Source organism: Cydia splendana, chromosome 4, assembly GCF_910591565.1.
Source record: "Cydia splendana chromosome 4, ilCydSple1.2, whole genome shotgun sequence".
In the NCBI taxonomy this organism is placed as follows: Eukaryota; Metazoa; Arthropoda; class Insecta; order Lepidoptera; family Tortricidae; genus Cydia; species Cydia splendana.
The window spans coordinates 4808796-4829775 of NC_085963.1; the positions used below are offsets into that span (position 1 = coordinate 4808796).

Sequence of the window (20980 nt, forward strand, 5' to 3'; positions counted from 1 at the left end):
CTCTTTTCCTTAGTAATTTAAATTCAGCATAAACGATAGCGTTATTGTATTTTTTCCATCTAGCATGAGCATTCAATTTGTTTTTAATAATTTTAATTAATGGCCTGTTATACCAGGGAGGATACTTAGAAGTCGAGTAAAAATATTATAGGACATTTTTACGCAAATTGACTAAGCCCCACGGTAAGCTCAAGAAAGCTTGTGTTGTGGGTACTCAGACAACGATATATATAATATATAAATACTTAAATACATAGAAAATAACCATGACTCAGGAACAAATATCTGCATCATCATACAAATAAATGCCCTTACCAGGATTCGAACCCGGGACCATCGGCTTCATAGGCAGGGTCACTACCCACTAGGCCAGACCGGTCGTCAAAACTCTTGGCAGAGCAGTCGTGGTCACGTTGAACGAAGAACGATTTTATGCCAGTTCTCCCTGGCAGATGCTTCTCTGGCACATGTGTTAAGTGGGGTGTTGGTAAGGGCTTTTATCTGATCCGTCCAACGCATTGGGGAACGTTCTCTTGACCTACAGCCATTGACCCGTCCCTGACCAACAAGTCTCTCCATGGCCTGCTCTCCACGTCGCGTCACATGTCCGAAGTATCTGTATCTCCTAAGGAATACCTTATTCGGAATAGACATGCTATTATTTTTAATAGTCTAACGATTACCCGAAAGATAACTTGTCTTAATAGAAATGTTAAGGCGACGCTATTTGTGGCGTTAACAATGGTCTGAATCTACTAAATTTAAATCTTATAAAGTTGGGGTTATATGTGGAGAAAGAGAATTAAAAACCGGTGTGTATGGCATAACATGTGTGTTTATTTAAATGATACACAACGATACCAAATTCTTACCTTCTGATAATTTATTTGAATGAAAAAAAAAACGTCTCTTTTTCAGATATACGGCAAAGCCGTTAGTGCAGACGATATTCGAAGGCGGTATGGCGACGTGTTTTGCCTACGGACAGACGGGCTCTGGCAAAACACACACCATGGGTGGAGATTTCCAGGTACCACATACCTATTTACAAAACCAACATTTTTAACAAGACACTAAAGGGAAGGTTTAGTTTTCAGAGATACAATATGTGAAGGAATTTGCACTAAAGTGTTTATTTTTGTAGGGCAAGACACAGGACTGCAAGAAGGGTATCTACGCGATGGCGGCGCGCGACGTGTTCGCGTACCTCAAGTCGCCCAAGTACAAGCCCCTCAACCTCATCGTGTCTGCTTCCTTCTTCGAGATCTACTCCGGCAAGGTAACCCTTAATTTTTAGGGTTCCGTACCCAAAGGGTAAAACGGGACCCTATTACTAAGGCTTCGCTGTCCGTCCGTCCGTCCGTCCGTCCGTCCGTCCGTCCGTCCGTCCGTCCGTCCGTCTGTCACCAGGCTGTATCTCACGAACCGTGATAGCTAGACAGTTGAAATTTTCACAGATGATGTATTTCTGTTGCCGCTATAACAACAAATACTAAAAACAGAATAAAATAAAGATTTAAATGGGGCTCCCATACAACAAACGTGATTTTTGACCAAAGTTAAGCAACGTCGGGAGTGGTCAGTACTTGGATGGGTGACCGTTTTTTTTTTGCTTTTTTTTCGTTTTTTTTTGCATTATGGTACGGAACCCTTCGTGCGCGAGTCCGACTCGCACGTGCCCGGTTTTTATAGAAGATTTTTAGGCAAGGTCTGCAAGAGAGTTGGCGTCGCCTCACGTCCCTCAAGTACAGTCACGGAATTTGAAGGTTGGTCACTTTTCGATTCTATGTAATGGCATTAAGGTTCAAGAGTGACAAATCTTCAAATTCCGTGACTGTACATTGTACAAATCCTTCCTTCCTTTTCCTCCACCATCTTCTTCGAAATCTCCTACGGCAAGGTAACACTTGATCCTCTCTAGAACGTGTCCATGGTCAGCCCAAGGATTGCAAGAGTGTACACGTAAGTAAAGTCGCAGCCTCATATTATCCGCCTCCTAATTCATGATCTTCTCCCCTCAAGATAACCTTCACTCGCGAAGCTTTACACACGCGAAAGGCAGAAAAATAAGGTCGGGTTCATCGTCTTCGGAAAATGAATTAATTTTATTGCTATTCAAGATTAGCAGCAGCAAACAATGAAAGAGTAGCGCTTTTGGATCGAGAGGAAATCGTAAGTGAGTTTCGTTTGAGAAAGTGACCTAAAATGTTGCTAGATGAGGATACGGATACGAAAGAAGGCGTCTGCGCTGCACCGTTTACGAGAAATATTTCTAAATCTATTATTAAATTGCAGGTTTTCGACTTGCTAGCAGACAAGGCGAAACTGCGAGTACTGGAAGACGGCAAGCAGCAAGTTCAGATCGTCGGACTCACGGAGAAGGTGGTGGACAACGTGGACGAGGTGCTCAAGCTCATCCAACACGGGAACGCCGCCAGGACCTCTGGACAGGTAGGATCGTAGGGAGGTAGTCGAGGTTTAATAGTATCTACCTGAGATTTTGTCCGTCAACTTGTGTACTAATATACTCCATGGGATTGACTCTGTTGGGATAAATCCAGGTTATGTGTTAGCGCCCCTTGCACCATCCCACTAACCCGGGGTTACGCGGTTAAACCGTTAAACCAGTGTCAAATTGTACTGGTAACCATGGTAACTCCAGGTTTAGCCGGTTTAGTGCATTCACTAGTAGTTAGTGCAAGTGCAATATTAGTAGGATATTTCGCGGACAAAACGAACATGAAGTATGAATATTCTTCCGGGTACGTGTGAATCTCGCGGTTCCGTCTTATACTGTCTATTGATGATCTTTGTACTCACTCCACGGATATTTGGTTTTCTTTGTGCGCTCGAGTGTAGTAGGCGGGTTGGATTCTTTTGGTGTTTGATATTTGTTTAGTCTTTTTTTTATGTCAGTCAGTGTCAATGTGTGTTTGTGTGTTGCAGACGTCGGCGAACTCGAACTCGTCTCGGTCGCACGCGGTGTTCCAGATCGTGGTGCGGTCGCCGGGCATGCACCGCGTGCACGGCAAGTTCTCGCTCATCGACCTCGCCGGCAACGAGCGCGGCGCCGACACCTCCTCCGCCAACCGACAGACCAGTACGTACTAGACTAGTCGATAACACAAAAATAAAGCTGTATAATAGTAGTTTATGTAACTGCTACATAATGAAAGGCATTAAAATACGAGTGTGGGTTTATGAAACGAATGAAATGAGTTTCATAATAGTATCACACGAGTGTTTTAATGTCTAATTATGTACAGTTACATACACTGCTTTATCTACACACATATTATAAACTTTCTATGATATATTCACTAACCTCATATTACAGCCTACTTTGCTCTCTGGCGGAACTCGCGGATATGAGATGGCATCTCCGAAATATCTTTATCGCACATTTTACACGAAACTTTTGTTATAGTTACTTTAAAAACAACAAAACAAATTATTTTTTACTTACAAACTAATTAAAACATAAACTGTACGTCAAATGGCGGCAAATGAAAACTTTTTTCACGCACGTCACGCATCCATAGTTTTCTTTTAAATTCAGAGACAAACTAGAGTCGCGGGGTCGATTACCATATCGTCCGATACCAACTTACATGCGAGATTTGTCAATATTGTATGCAATTGTCATTTGATTTCGAATAAAACGTCATCTCGACTGATATTAGAATAGGGGTCAAATCAAGTTGCTTTTTTTTTCAGAGATGTTCGAAATTTGAATGCATTACCAAATCGATTTTGATATAGTAATGAAGTTATTACCACATTTTCACAGATAAGAAATTTGCAGTAACAAAACAGTTTATCGTAATGTGGGCCATTATTTACGGATTTTGAAGGCATCATAGACAGTTTATGATATGTGTGTAGATAAAGATGTATATTAGTAATGAAGTTGCGACGAAAAATTACGCGATACATGATTTAAGTTTTGATTGACTCTTTCTATAACAATAGTCATTTAGCTAAGGAACTGAATAAGAAAACTCAAACTCCTGTACTGAAACCAATATTACTTGTATTTTTTTTGTATTTATGAAAAAAATAAACTAAAAAACGTAAAAATAAAGAAACTATTATTTTGTCCTTTACTGTTGACTGTACCTATTTGTTTTTTCTTGCAGGAATGGAAGGCGCTGAAATCAACAAATCCCTGCTCGCTCTCAAAGAGTGCATTAGGGCGCTAGGCATGAAAGGCAACCACTTGCCGTTCCGAGCGTCGAAGCTGACGCAAGTGTTACGGGACAGCTTCATCGGCGACAAGTCGCGTACTTGTATGATCGCCATGGTGTCACCAGCGCTCAACTCTTGTGAACACTCGTTGAATACGCTACGATATGCTGACAGGTAACAATTGAAATTCATAAATTAATGAATTCATAAAGTAACACTTCTAGGACTATTCTTTTTTGTAGAAATTATCAATTTAACGACCACGTGGTGACCGCGAGTTTTATTGTGATCCATCTTGTAGTTGTTTTTTGTAATCGGGACCATAGAGAAAAAAATACATAGATTGCTCACTCCATACATCAGTTTTGGTACCAAAAAGACTATTATTTTCATAGACGACATCTAGCATCGAGTAGCGGAATTATCAGTACTTTAAGTAGCAGTAGTAGTACTGTCAAGTGACAATAGATGTAGCACCGACCGGAATAGTACATTATTGTCGAGGCTCGGAAGTAGCTACTTGCAGGCTGAGGATTCGTATTAAACGGACGACCTTGGGAGTCCGTTTAATTGAATCCGAAGCCAGCAAGTAGCCTTCCAGCCGAGTCATATATAGTGCTTTTCTCAAAAATGGTGCAAGAAATATAAATATAATAGAAATATTTTACAAAAGCAACGTTCTTACGTATATATTTTCACAGATAAAAGTAGAAACAATTGAAAAAGTTTGCTTGCCGCCTTTTCATTTTTTTTATTAAAAAATAGAAGTGTATTTTTCTACCGAAAATACGCCAACCTATTTGAGACAGCTAAATAGTCGCGGTACCAACATTATAATTATAAGTACTAATTATCTGTTTGGCTGTTTAATGGGCCTGTGCCTTCATTTGATATGGCCATTTCAACTTTTAAAAAGTTTGGAACACGACAAATAATGGAATTTGTATGCAACATTGCAGTCCCAAAATCAAGACTGCAATGTTCTTAACTTTTTAATTTTTGACTGACCATAAACTACGCGCTTCGCGACCAATTTTTTCAACGGCAAAGTCGACTTTGCCATCCATTTTTGAGAAAAGTCTTATGTTGTTGAGCATTAGACTTTCCGGTCGGTGCTTCATCTCTTGTCATATAGGGCCGAAACATAAGCCTGGTAAATTGGGGGGGGGGGGGGGGGGGGGGCTAATTCACCGGGAAATAGTTTTCATTTTATTATCCCTATTGCGTTAGTGAGTGAGCCTAACGAGAAAAACGAACGTTTTCAGAGTGAAAGAACTGGGAACGTCGGACGCGTCGCGGCAGCGCGCGGAGTCGCCCGCCGCCGACGTGGAGATGGAGCCCGAGCACGACGACCTCGCGCAGCTGCGCTCGCTCAACGTACGTACACTGTTTGCTATGTTCACCTACGCCCAGATATTACCGTTACTGTTGTAAATACTAATCTTGACGTTATTATGGTAAATGTTAATTTACACACTAAAACTATGTTTACTACATAGTTAAAACTATACTTTTATAAGAATCCTTGCTTTCTATAAAACAGCGGATTTATTTTTCGCGATTTCGGGATTCGCCTAAAGTAAAAGTTGTTTAGTATAGCCTACATATTCATTTTGAAAAGTATATGGCTAGACATAAAGAACCTTAATTCCTTAATGACTTAAACAAACAAACTGCAATCGCAGTTATGCGAGGAATATAATTTGTTACAATATTGTTGTTAACTTTATGATAAATAAATTAAAAAAAAAACAATACAAATACTCTTTATTGCACACCTCATTAAAAGAAAACAATACAAAAGAAAACAGAAATACAAAACACTTATTTTTAGCTCAATTTCTTTCTTTCTAACGTTTATTTGCATCTTATTAAACAAAAAACGCCGTTGAAACTTTTGTTACCTTATTTTCATAGGCGCGCTACAGTTATAATCCCAAACTTGTACCTACCCCTCACCACAGCTGATTATAATCCAGGAGGGCGACATGTCCGCCGAGATGTACACGTTCCACGAGGCCATCTCCGAGCTGCAGCGAGCCGAGGACGAGGTGCTCGACAACCACAAGGCCATCTCCGACTACATGCAGCACGCGCAGCAGCGCTGCCTGCAGCTGCTGCAGCTCACCAGGGCCGTGGACTACGACCAGGACGGTAAGCTACATTATAATCCAGGAGGGCGACATGTCCGCCGAGACGTACACGTTCCACGAGGCCATCTCCGAGCTGCAGCGAGCCGAGGACGAGGTGCTCGACAACCACAAGGCCATCTCCGACTACATGCAGCACGCGCAGCAGCGCTGCCTGCAGCTGCTGCAGCTCACCAGGGCCGTGGACTACGACCAGGACGGTAAGCTACATTATAATCCAGGAGGGCGACATGTCCGCCGAGACGTACACGTTCCACGAGGCCATCTCCGAGCTGCAGCGAGCCGAGGACGAGGTGCTCGACAACCACAAGGCCATCTCCGACTACATGCAGCACGCGCAGCAGCGCTGCCTGCAGCTGCTGCAGCTCACCAGGGCCGTGGACTACGACCAGGACGGTAAGCTACATTATAATCCAGGAGGGCGACATGTCCGCCGAGACGTACACGTTCCACGAGGCCATCTCCGAGCTGCAGCGAGCCGAGGACGAGGTGCTCGACAACCACAAGGCCATCTCCGACTACATGCAGCACGCGCAGCAGCGCTGCCTGCAGCTGCTGCAGCTCACCAGGGCCGTGGACTACGACCAGGACGGTAAGCTACATTATAATCCAGGAGGGCGACATGTCCGCCGAGACGTACACGTTCCACGAGGCCATCTCCGAGCTGCAGCGAGCCGAGGACGAGGTGCTCGACAACCACAAGGCCATCTCCGACTACATGCAGCACGCGCAGCAGCGCTGCCTGCAGCTGCTGCAGCTCACCAGGGCCGTGGACTACGACCAGGACGGTAAGCTACATTATAATCCAGGAGGGCGACATGTCCGCCGAGACGTACACGTTCCACGAGGCCATCTCCGAGCTGCAGCGAGCCGAGGACGAGGTGCTCGACAACCACAAGGCCATCTCCGACTACATGCAGCACGCGCAGCAGCGCTGCCTGCAGCTGCTGCAGCTCACCAGGGCCGTGGACTACGACCAGGACGGTAAGCTACATTATAATCCAGGAGGGCGACATGTCCGCCGAGACGTACACGTTCCACGAGGCCATCTCCGAGCTGCAGCGAGCCGAGGACGAGGTGCTCGACAACCACAAGGCCATCTCCGACTACATGCAGCACGCGCAGCAGCGCTGCCTGCAGCTGCTGCAGCTCACCAGGGCCGTGGACTACGACCAGGACGGTAAGCTTCATTTATGATAGGTTAGATAAGGACAGATTTTCAGACACAGCGGAGCTTTAACCCTTTATCGCATACAGAGCCATATATGGGGGATATGATATTGGGGGCAAATTTAAACAAATATTTTTTATTACATGCGCTAAGGGGTTAAGTAGCCCTTCTACTCTACGGCAACACATGCATGCTTTTTGGATGACGCAAAATAAACAGGAGGATGGTCAATGTATAGATTGAGGCTAAAATTACTATAGACTACGACCAGGATTACCAGGACCTCGGACTATGACCAGGACGATAAGTGATCCATTAGAAAGGGGCAGACATTGTCAGAGTCAACGTCAGACCTTTGTTGACTATATCTTTCCATGTAATTTGTAAAGGATAAGAAGGAATGCATGCTATCGGAATTAGGATCAGCACGTGGTTAGAACAGCAGTATGTGTATTTTGCATCGCATCGCCGCGTGAGAATACAAGCCGCAATTATTTTTTACTACTGCCCGAAATAGTTCAAAAGAATTTGTTTTCTGGATCAAGATTACCCAGGTGAGGTGGGACTATAATCAATATTGCTATGGTGATGTTAGTGTCTAGGATAAAGTAAAATATTTGTATATTAAAAATGTCTGCGTGGCATGTACAGTCAGCAGCAGAAGTTGCTAAGCGGGCGAGGTGTTCAAAATTACCTTGACACGCTCTTATTCTCTTAACCATAAAGTCGCGTCAAGATCATTTTGAACACTTAGCCCGCTTAGCAACTTCTGCTGCTGACTGTATGACCTGCATTACTATAAAATTCTGCTGTATTCTCACGCGGCGATGTTGTGTACTGTGCTTGTATGTGTATCTCGTCTTGTATTGTGTATGTGTGTAGTTGGTGTGTAAGCATGTGTAGTGTGCACTGGTGTGGTGTTGCAGAGCGCTCGTACTTGGCCCGCAAGCGGTTGCGGCCCACCAGTACGGGTTCGAGTCTCGGCCTTGGCGCGCGAAACCGACGGTTGAAACTAGGTCTGCACTGTCAATATACGCGTCATGCTCATTAACGGTACAGACGTTTGCGGACCCCAACACTACTTTAAAAAAATCTAAGATATTAACAATCGAATATTATCAGCAAAAACAGCCTATTGCCGGAACACTAAGACATACTTTTGAATGATAGTAAATGGATTAAATTTATTAGATTCACTTCGTTGATAAAGTAATTCTAGAAAATATCTGCAGTGTCCAACTATTTATTTAATGATTTGCATTTTAAAAATGTTAATGTTCTAGGTGTATTGTATAATTACTATTTAGCGACGTGTTTTGGATATGGGGTTTATTATGTTTACATTAAACTTTAAAAAATCAAACATAATAAAAAGATCACCTAAATCATTCAGCTATTCTTATGACTTACATGATTTACAACAAAGCGCTTTTAATATCTTTTAAATAAAAAAATACTGAATATTGAATGTGAAAAAAAAAACTATCAATTAATATACTATTTTTTTTGTCCGCAAACCAATGTCTATTCATTATTCAAAAGTTAACAAAATTCATTCGCGCGGTCATTGCTTCGGAGAGTAACGCCAACGCTGACGCTCATACCGGCCATTTTTTTTCCTTACAATATCAAAAATTACTATATTTACATTACACCCGGTATAAACATAGTAATTTTTGATATTGTATTAATACTGTTATTTACCGAATGATATTACGTCTAAAACTGTGACACTTAAAATATTTTATCTACACACATATCATAAACTCTCCATGATGCCTTCAAAATCCGTAAATAATGGCCCACATTACGATAAACTGTTTTGTTACAGCAAATTTCTTATCTGTGCAAATGTGGTAATAGCTTCATTACTATATCAAAATCGATTTGGTAATGCATTCAAATTTCGAAAATCTCTGAAAAAAAAAGCAATTTGATTTGATCCCTATTCTAATATCAGTCGAGAAGACGTTTTATTCGAAATCAAATGACAATTGCATAAAATATTGACAAATCTCGCATGTATATCGGACGATATGGTAATCGACCCCGACTCTAGTTTGTCTCTGAATTTAAAAATGCGTGACATGCGTGAAAAAAGTTTTCATTTGCCGCCATTTGACGTACAGTTTATCTTTTAGTTTGTAAGTAAAAAATAATTTGTTATGTTATTCTTAAAGTAACTATAACAAAGTTTCGTGTAAAATTTGTTATGTTATTCTTAAAGTAACTATAACAAAGTTTCGTGTAAAATGTGCGATAAAGATATTTGGGAGACGCCATCTCATATCCGCGAGTTCCGTCAGAGAGGAAAGTGCCCCAATGTCGTCTGTAATATGAGATTAGTGAATATATCATAGAAAGTTTATAATATGTGTGTAGATAAAGCAGTGTATGTAACTGTACATAATTAGGCATTAAAACACTCGTGTGATACTATTATGAAACTCATTTCATTCGTTTCATAAACCGTCACTCGTATTTTAATGCCTTTCATTATGTAGCAGTCACATAAACTACTAATAACTAAAAACTGTAATGTGTGTTATGTTTTAGGTTGCTTTGTTGCGTACAGTTGCCATCAGATATATCGGAGCGGCCAAGGTGATCAAAAATATCTGAACATGCACTCTAACGCCTTGACAATAGAGGCGTGTTCAGATATTTGTGAGCACCTCGGCCGCTCCGATATATCTGATGGCGACTGTACATTCGTTTTTACATAAGTTCCGCACGTAAATAATGCTTATTAGTAAGCTTTTGCGTTTTACATGAACCAAAAGTAAAATGATTAATTATTAAACATCACATGACATTACAAATATCATAACTAATTTGGATGGCAGTTATAAAAAATAACTAATTTTCTTTTTATTATGCTAATAATATTAATGTATATAATAATTTTACTTAACACTTCCATAATTTAATTAAGACGGTTCTAAAATTATATTCAAATATCAACACTACCTTAATTGCCATATTTTTAGCTATAACCAACAGTAACTTAACGTACCTATGTAATTAATTCCTCAGCATACGCAACGCAATGGGAGGAGCTTCTGAACGAGCAATTGGCTGTGCTGGCGCAGTCCCGCGACCTGGTGGCCGAGTTCCGCGCCAAGATGCAGCAGGAGGAGCACATCAGCCGCCGCATGCAGCCGCCGCACCACTAGCCTACATGCTGCCCGTCTACACCCTACACGGTTGTGGCTAATCTCACATGTCTATACGCTACGGTCAGGGACTTTGTTGTACCGTTCCGTACCTTGTTACAGTGATAATAAGAGCTGATTTAGCCGACGCGCGAACTCGCATGCGATTTTAGTTACATTGCGGACGGTCGGTTACGTCCAATTCAACCGACCGATCAAAAACCGCAATGTAATGAAACTCGCATGCGATCTCTCGCATCGTCTAAACGTAAAATCCCTAGTCACTAAAGAGTACTCCCGGTACTGATTTTTAAACAAGAACGGATACGGGACCGAGAAATCCCGGCTCATACAAAATCAGTACCAGCATTCCCTACTAGTGGCCTTCGTATTGATTATCACTGTGACTAGGTACTAAACGGTACATAAATCAAGTTCCTTGACTGTTCATAGGTCGTTGAAATATTCTGGTGAATTCAAACTCTTCGGAATCTTCGACGACTTGTGTCTTTTGGTAGCACGGAGTCGCGGCGCCGGCGATCAGATCGGGTTGGGTCAGTCGTAACAGAAACACTCTTAATTGATATTAGATGGGCTTTGTCTTTGGAATAAAGTTTACGAATTATTAGTTAAACGAGTGGACCATAGTGACTGGTTATTCCTAACCGTTATTGTGATAAAATAAGGTCTGCCTGTGTTCGGTTTCATGCGTTGCTTGTTGATAATTTGGACGCGTTTTCGATATCTAAAGGTAATATCGAGCATCATAGGAAAATCTTTGCGTGAGATATAAAAGTAAATGATAGCCAATCAGTAACGTATTTATTGCGGTTTCATTTTTTTTGTATATTTAACATCAATATTTTTCTATGAAGAATGATACGACTTCTCTGACTTAACGTTACAAATGGCTACTAACCTAAGACTGGGCATATTCGGGTTGTCTAGGGCTGTTCGAGACTGAAGCTGACAGCTTTTTTGTTTATGAGTTTATTTTAAGATTCTTGATGTCATTTTTGCTAGAAGTCAGTGTCTTTTATTCAGCTCGTTTTCTTTGTGTTAAATTGAAATTTAGAAGTATTTTTTACTGTTAGTAATATTGCCATGCATATGAATTATTGACTGTCTATTTTTGTATTCTACTCTAACACAATGTAACACAATGAAAAAGTACAGTGATCATTCTCATATTAATCAGCATTAATTTATTAAAATACATTAACTCTTGGCGTGAAATGAAAGAAATTCCCGACAACTTTTCTGAACTTCATACAGCTCAGCTCTCAAAATATACTAGGAATATTCACAAACACTGTCATCGAATTTCGTCATCTCCGTTCCACGTTATCGCTTCAAGTTCCACGAACTCTATATTGACCTGGCAATTAGCGGTGGTGGCCGAGTGGATATGACGTCCGACTTTCAATCCGGAGGTCGCGGGTTCAAATCCTGGCTCGTACCAATGAGTTTTTCGGAACTTATGTACGAAATATCATTTGATATTTACCACTAGCTTTTCGGTGAAGGAAAACATCGTGAGGAAACCTGCATACATCTGCGAAGAAATTCAAAGGTGTATGTGAAGTCCCCAATCCGCATTGGGCTAGCGTGGGGACTATAGCCCAAGCCCTCTCGCGCATGAGAGGAGGCCTGTGCCCAGCAGTGGGACGTATATAGGCTGAAATGATGATGATGATGAATTAGAATTCACAAGTTCCACGAACTCGACCTGGCGATCAGAATTCAATTCTAGTTCTTAAACCTCAAGGTAGTTTTTTGGCTAGCAAATTTTGATAGATAACGAAACGCAGTTTGTAGGATAATACAAACTAAGCTTATGGCGTCTCCCAGTATACATACATGTTGTAAATGTCTCGGATCTCAGCCCGCGCCTGCGCCGGCGCCGCGGGCAACTGTTCCATTGTGTATAAATATTATCAGTACTCGTCGGACGGTAAAAGAACGTCCTATGATCAGTTGGCAGTTTTGTATTTTTTATTATCCTTTTTTATTTTCATTCAATTTCTTACGTGTGTTTTCATGTGAATTTTAGAAATAATTTAAACGGATCTTATTTGTTTAGATTTCGTAAACTGAGAGTTCGGCTGTCAAATTGATTGGGCTGTTCAGTTATCGTCCCTCCTGATCTTACCATTATGTAAGTAGCTGGCCTGTTTATCTTCCATTTAATTTTCGAATGTCGAGTTACAGGAATCTTCCTAGAAATGACTTTCAAAATCGATTCTTCGTCAATTATTCTCTCCTTTTCATTCGCACTTAGTGTGAGTGGGAGAGTTTGAGTAGATTCGAGTTTGGCGTTAGCATATCTATATGCTTATTTTCTAAACTTTGTATAAACTGCGCCCTCGAAATATAGACCTTATTTCGATTGTAGTAAAATTCGTTTTACAAAGCTTTAGAAGATAAGCGGTAGTATGCAAGTTAGTGTACAATGACATTGTCGTAACGGATGCCGTCGCGTTGTTGAAATGATAGACTGTTTACTGTAAGTGTTTTAAGCACAAACCGGCGAACATCACAAACGCGCTGTGTATATAATGATATCGGTTAAAGACTCGCGATCTAGTGTATAATGTATAGAATTATCTACAAAAACTGCTACGTCATCATCTCATTTAATCGCGGCTCTTGTAGATTTAAATTCACTAGGTTTGGGGTCTAGGTGTCTATTCCGAAATGTAAATATAGTTTTATCTCTTTTCTTGCCATAGAGAAAGAGAGAGAATATTGTTGGAATTTTGGAGTAGATTCTCTGGTGCGTTCATGGAAAATATTTCCTCTTAACATAAGTGACTTATGCATTTGCATTTAACTCATCTAATGGCCTATCTCTTAGAGTCTTAATGAGGATTCTTTTTTAACCCGCCTAAAATAATTACGATATCATTATTTAAGTTTGTAAATCACAATGGTATCTTTTTATTTTCATTTTATAATTAATTATCCTTTAAATAAAACATACAATACAAATGTAGATTTATGAGATTAAAACGTGTTAAAAAGAATTCTCTAGAAGACGAAAAAATTGTAGATATATTCGTATTAAAATGTGAGATTGGGTGAGTACAAAGACCAGCGTGCCCAGTGGTTGTTTTGCATGACGTTTCCAATTGAAATTATAGTAACGATTAGTTGCCAGAGCTTGATCTAAAAACGATTTCTTTTCAAATTAATTTGGTGCATTAGAATGCTGGTGCTTTGTCGTAATACGATTTATAATTTCATTCGTTTCAATTGCGTTTTTCAGATCTAGTTCAAATAAATATTACATTGTCAGTGTGAAATATGCCAGCTCAAGCCGGAGACTACTTATACGGTATACGTTTAATGTGCTGCCTTATTCTGCTTGTTATTAATCGTTGTTTAAATTGTAATAATTATATTCATATCATTGTCATTGTGTTTCGATCATACCACGACATTAAGCACCCAAAGGTGTTGTGTATTCGAGAGAGCATTAGAGTGAGAATAAACTCTTAAATGATGAAGTAGTAGAAAGAGTTGTTGCATTAGTTTCGGTTTTTTTTTTGTTTAACTCATTGTAACATATACTTAAGTTGAAAACTCTCCCGAGTACGTAAGACTGGTCTCAAGGAACCACGAAAAGTAGACGAATGTACAAAAGTAATAGACTTCAAAATTATTGTTGGTCTCATTTATCTTATTTTCGTGTTTCTAAACAGTGCTCTAGTATATTAATTGTGCCTAACAAATGAACTAAAATCCATATGCAATGTGGGATCGACGTGTAAATGGTTGTGTACATAATTTAGTAATGTTAAAATTCATTCCGTTGCTTTTATTTTGGCGTTCCGATTTGGTATTGCGATGGGGGTGGAGTGTAACCCTTGTTATGACAACGGCACCGTAGCGTACTTTGTATGCGTGGATTGGGAAGGAATGTATTTATGGGTTCAGGGTAAAACTCATTGGATTGTGTTTTTCTATACTTATGAAATAGGTATCCACTCGTTCGTACATGATTTATTTGTGTACAGTAACCAGAAGTTATAACACACTTTGTTAAAAATCTTAAGAGGTGGACGTATGCCTGCACATACTGATCCCAACATACCTCTCTGAACCGAAAATGCTTAATATTCAACCTACTATAGATCCAAGGACTTTTATCCCGAAATTGTTTGAATTAGTGTTAACACAAACTTGTCGGATGCCCGATATCTCCTCCTGCGTCCTGCAGGTTGCCATAGCAACCCGAGGGACCGACACATGGTAGAGACAGCCGTAACGGCCCTGGACGGATCTGGTCCTAACCGCGATAGGACCTAGCTTTCAACCGGGCGTGGTAGGTTTTAAAGGAATTACTTAACATGAGCCGACGTAATAAATTCTACACACAGATTTCTCTTTTTCTATTTAACTGTAATTTATTTTTACATTACGAATAAAAATAGTATCATGTCATAAAAAGCGTAAAAGTTTTTTTCTTAAAAAAAGAGTAAAACCGGACTCGAATATTTAGAAATCAGGGTTTTATTTTGTTTGTGAGCGGATATCTCAAAATTGTTTACATTTTAGCATTGCCTATGTCCATTGACATGAAAATCGTAGACTATATTTTTGGTTTCTTACAACGGGTGCTACCTACTTCACATGGAGCGGGCTCCTGTACGGGGGAACTACTGCGAACATCCATCTTCCTCTTTTCAATATTAACCTTTAGACCGCAGTCGGCTGTGGCAAGTTATCAAAATACAATAGGGACATACGCGGGACTCCGTAAACCTTAAATAATCGCGATCGCCTGGCGTCCGGGGCACGGCATATTCCTTCGCCGTCTGGCGTTCAAAAGGTTAAAGGTGATTGAATGTCGATGTTCGCGGTAGGCCTGCCGACGGCTGTAGATGGCAGCCATATTTATTGCTACGTGTATGCAAGGATTGATACTTCTTCAAAGGTTGTCGGCAGCTTGCCGTCCGTCATCCTATAGCTTATCGTATTAGATAGTGCTTATTAATAAATAAAAATAACTAAATCAGTACTCTGTATCAGAGTCACTGCGTTGCGGCGATTTGATTGTACTGAACGAAATCTCTCTTTATTATTATTATACATGTTTTAATTATTATTAATTGTAACATTTGCGTTGACTGCTCGCCGGCGGCGGGCTACGACGAGGCAGCCGCCTGAGCAATGCTTTATTGTAATAAACGTATTTTAACATCGCACATTATAATAAATTAATCGAAATTGAAAAGCTGCTGTTTTATTTTTCTTGTCCTAAGTAAAATCGCGGGTGAAATACGGCTCTCTTAACCTTTTGACCACCAAAAAGGCAGTATAAATACATGTACATTCGTTGAGGTTTTATTTAATTCATTTTATTTATCTACCTATATATAACACCGCCGCTCCTTCGTATGATATTAGTGCAATAATTATAGTTAACTGCAAATAATAAAGTGCGTGGTAGAAAATCAAATGGATAAAACCATCTATCTACCGTAAAACTAAATTTTGTAGTCCCTGCCGTAGTTATAAGGCGGTCAAAGGGATAATCAATTTATAGTAGGTATTTTCCCTCTATCTTCCTCGTCGAAACCTCATGACTGAGGGTCGTGACCGCCATAAGTCGCTTTATCTTGGATTGCTCTCCAACCTGGCCGATCTTCTGCCTTCCGCATAGAGCCCTGGAACTTGACGCGTGTGACTTCCTCAGTAGCATCAAATCAGCGTGTGGATATTCTGCCTCTGCCTCTTCTGCCCTCAACCTGGCCACCGATCATCAACTTATAGTATTTACCTACCTCTTTTCCACGACTTATCGACCTTATAGGTTCGAGCCACTATAATTTAAACTTAAGGATTCCGATTTAAGGTTCAAATTAGATTACACTTTCGGAAAATGCGACTTGTCTTCAAATGATTAATCAAAGCTTGATTAATTGGAATATATTTTGATATTCTGGGAAAACCTTGTAATTGGTGCGGCCTTGAAAGGGGTTAATACGGATCTAAGAATAAAATAAATATTTTTATTAGTTAAATTAGTTTAATAAGAAACTTAGGTACTTAGTAATTTGTACTGGTATCATGAAAATGCTTTAAATTACATTCATAATGAATAGGAAGACCTGGGAAATGCCGAAAATGATAACGTCATGGAAAAATAACACCGAACAAGCGCATAAGTATCAGAAGGATAGCCCCACTAGATTGCTATTAATTCTGTAACGAATACGTGTATCCGAAAATTTTATGAAACTTGCAAAGATACTGTTCGAAATTGATCTCCATTTCAATACGAAACAAGTACAACAGTGCTAGCCCTTATCATTTAAGTCATTTAGTGTCATTACAAAAATGAGACAACATTCTGAAGCTGCATGTACAGTTAGCAAAACTATTAGTGAAATTTACCTATGGGTGGATCAACTTGTTTATTGTCCAGGACAATAGTGATACAGTTTGTTAGGAAATGTATCACGTTTAGTCCCTGGTGTTCACTTAATTATTAGTGTCCGATCGAAGGTTCGATCGATCGGAAAAATCATGTTACGGCTGTAGTTTCGGTTTCGGCCAAAAAACGGCCGAACCTTTCGGCCGGGCCGAAACTTACGAAATGGTACTTTGTACTATGAAACTAAACTATGTGACATAGACCAAAAGTTGGGGAATAAGTAGGACAACAATATTAATATGTACCTACATATACTGATTCAAGTATAGGTACAGAAATTAATTAGTTTATTATAAAACACAATTCCACTAATGAGGGCGCCACTAGACGGTCGACGCAGTCTTAAGAGGCTGTTAATACCTATAACGCGCACACTGTCTAATTGTATCGGAGTAAATGAGATAGCACTGTCGCATGTTACTGGGCCTGGGCAAAGGAATAATAAGAAAACTCATCAATCTTCCTCGCGTAATCCTGGAATTTTTGCCACGGCTCATTGACAACTAATCCCAAGAATTGGCGTAGGCACTAGTTTTTACGAAAGCGACTGCCATCAGACTGACCTTCGAACCCAGAGAGTAAACTAGCCCTTATCGGGTCTAGTCCGGCTTCCTCACGATGTTTTTCCTTCACCGAAAAGCAAATAGTAAATATCAAAAGATACGAGCCGGGGTTTGTACGTGCGACCTTCGGATTGAAAGTCGCACGCTTTTACCGCTAAGCCACCAGCGCTCAAGGAATCTCGCTTTTTAATACAATGGAAATTGGTTGGAGTCTGTGCTCAACTACTTATCCTGAAGCCTGAAGCACGGCTTTGACTTCGCATGAAAGTTCGCCTCACTGGATCACTTCGGACGTTTAGGCCCAGGTGAAGATCGGTACCCGGCCTTGCGATATTGTCAACAAAAAATTCGCGCTCGCTACATGTTAGCTTGACTGGTGAATGAATAGAGTTAGACCAAGAAAATCCTGCAATTATTTTGATAGCATACGCAGTGCAACTAGAGCAAAGTTTCATACAAGTTTTGACGTTTAAAATAACACTTGCACTGCGTGTGTTATCAAAATCGTTCCAGAATTATCTTGGTCTAACTCTAGTAATTTTCTTAAAAAATTGCTTAACTAACATCAATTTCAAGGACATTGGGTGTTGACAGCCCCATAATATGTGTGTAAAAGCGGTTTTATGACATTTTTTCAACGATTTTAACAAGTCTACAAAAGTTTCGGTTTCGGTTTCGGCCGAAACTAGAGCCAAAGCCGAACATTCGGTTTCGGCAAAAAAACATGTTTCGGTCGGACACTAGTAATTAATCTCTCTCAAAATATTGTTCCACCCCTCTATACAAATTTCTATGTAATAGTGCGAAGCTTTGCAGATTAGTTTTGCTAACTGTCCAATAAGGCCTAATATATTTTATCCATAAAAATATATCACACAATTGATAAATAATGGGAAAAAATAGCCTAAATAGGGAACCCAATAAATATATGAACAGTATCACAGAAAAAAGGTCGCACTAGAATAGACGTGATGTGTTATAATACCTAATAAAATAAAATAAACTAAATTCTTTGGTCAAATTAAAACTAACTTACCACAATGTTACAGAAGGGCAATTAATATGGTTATGTGTAGTATATTATGTATCACGTAAGAAGCATAACGTCAATGCGGCCAAATCCGTCTGCGGGTAATTACGTACCGCATTGACCTTATTCAGATCTTGATTTTTAAATTAAACTCCAGCAATGTCTACATTTTAATGTAAACAAAGTGTTTAAATGATTTGCTCTCGCTTTTTATCCTTTAGACATAAAAAGTTTTTAGAAGAGAGAATGTTACATGCATGATTGGAAATTAAATTATACCTAAGTACCTATTAGATAATAGGAATTTACTAAATGTAAACCAATCGAGTTTTAGACTATAGGTACAAGTATCACAACTCTATGGAATTCTCTAAAAAGTAACTGACCATAAAATAAAAGAAAACAATATAACTAATTATAATTTTAAATCACGCTACCTTGAGCAACCTCAAAATACTGTGCGTTAAATAATCTATTTACTAAAATACGTTAAATAAAAAAACAACGAAAAATAATTTTCACTTAACTTACCTACCTAAATGCGGTGTCACAAATTTAACAAGTATTTTATATTTACAATGTACAAGAATTTAACTAACACAGTGGAACCCGCCAGCAGGCCCGTTTTGGAAGCGTCACACAAGTGATTTAGTAGTCAAAGTCGTGATGGTTGTAAATAAAGTAATTATTATGAAGCAAGTTCCAGTTAAGAGCGCTCTTACAAGAAAAGTCGAAATAATGCAAAATTGATGATACTAGTCGACGAAATTCAGGACTTTGCGCTCATTATTAGAAACAATGAGTACTTGTTCCAGTAAAAGCGTCATCTTATCTTTATAAATATCGTTGTAAATATTAGAAAAAGGACTTATTAAATTAGTAATGATTTTTTTTCTGATGGTCGTTTCCGAAAAACCCCGTGAAGCACTGAATGGCGAGCTCTTATTTGGAAATGTTGAGAATTTTACTCTGCTAAACCTGGCTATTTTGTATTACTAATACCCTGTACTTTAGGCATATCAAACTATATTTTTCCTACATACCTTTGAGAAAGAGAAAATCAAAGTAAAACGAACTCGATTTTCTCTCCGAAACAAGTGTCAATTCCTACGAAAATCTACTTAATATCGAAGTCATTTTCATACTCAAGCAATCTGCAACGTTTGCTTATACTGTTGGTATACATTAGTGTTTATGAAATTCTACTATAATTTATTGGCAATTTTTTGAAAACTACTCTATATTACCGATGACGCGCGCTGCGCCAGCTCAGTGCCGCGGCAGAGCTTGTAGAGGCAGGACGTGTGTCGGTCGGCTCCGCACATTTTCAACGGCGACGACGAGGTTTTTTATCATTGTGTGCGGCGGGCGCCGTGTAAAACGCTATACTGTGTGCGTGTAAACCGCAACGAGAGACTTTGATCCTAGCACCGTTTTTATAGTATTATAATTTATAATGGTACAGTTTAATAAACTACCGGACAGGATTAAAAATATTTGAAACGACCTGACATTCTATATGTATTTATTTGACTCAAGATAGTACTCAGGGTCTGATGATGGAGCCGGAAGGTGGTCACCGGTACCAATCAACCATGCAACTAAACCACTTCGTGTTTAGGCTCGTTTTATTCATCTCAACAAGATCTTTGACACAAGATAGTACTCAGGGTCTGATGATGGAGCCGGAAGGTGGTCACCAGTACCAATCAACAATGCAACTAAACCATTTCGTGTTTAGGCTCGTTTGATTCGTCTCAACAAGATCTTTGACACAAGATAGTACTCAGGGTCTGATGATGGAGCCGGCAGGTGGTCACCGGTACCAATCAACCATGCCACTAAACCACTTCGTGTTTAGGCTCGTTTTATTCGTCTCAACAAGATCTTTGACTTAAGATAGTACTCAGGGTCTGATGATGGAGCCGGAAGGTGGTCACCGGTACCAATCAACCATGCAACTAGACCACTTCGTGTTTGGGCTCGTTTGATTCGTCTCAACAAGATCTTTGGCACAAGATAATACTCAGGGTCTGATGATGGAGCCGGAAGGTGGTCACCGGTACCAATCAACCATGCAACTAAACCACTTCGTGTTTAGGCTCGTTTGATTCGTCTCAACAAGATCTTTGACACAAGATAGTACTCAGGGTCTGATGATGGAGCCGGCAGGTGGTCACCGGTACCAATCAACCATGCCACTAAACCACTTCGTGTTGAGGCTCGTTTTATTCGTTTCTACAAGATCTTTGACACAAGATAGTACTCAGGGTCTGATATT

The 20980-nt window shown here is 39.9% G+C and overlaps 2 protein-coding genes across 2 annotated transcripts in view; one reads left to right on the forward strand and one right to left on the reverse strand.

Annotated features, from left to right (window-relative positions):
- LOC134789732 (kinesin-like protein KIF2A) overlaps window positions 1–15903 on the forward strand; it is a 73680-nt gene extending 57777 nt beyond the window's left edge. The window contains exons 11-18 of the mRNA XM_063760365.1: window positions 919–1030; window positions 1145–1279; window positions 2296–2451; window positions 2947–3100; window positions 4140–4362; window positions 5454–5565; window positions 6168–6342; window positions 10546–15903. Of these exons, the coding sequence (XP_063616435.1) occupies window positions 919–1030; window positions 1145–1279; window positions 2296–2451; window positions 2947–3100; window positions 4140–4362; window positions 5454–5565; window positions 6168–6342; window positions 10546–10685 (1207 nt within the window). The 3' untranslated portion in view covers window positions 10686–15903. The remainder of the gene's footprint in view (window positions 1–918; window positions 1031–1144; window positions 1280–2295; window positions 2452–2946; window positions 3101–4139; window positions 4363–5453; window positions 5566–6167; window positions 6343–10545) is intronic.
- Window positions 1–20980, reverse strand: part of LOC134789724 (cytochrome c oxidase subunit 5A, mitochondrial) — a 193582-nt gene that overhangs the window by 63953 nt on the left and 108649 nt on the right. The gene's annotated exons all lie outside the window — the stretch shown is intronic.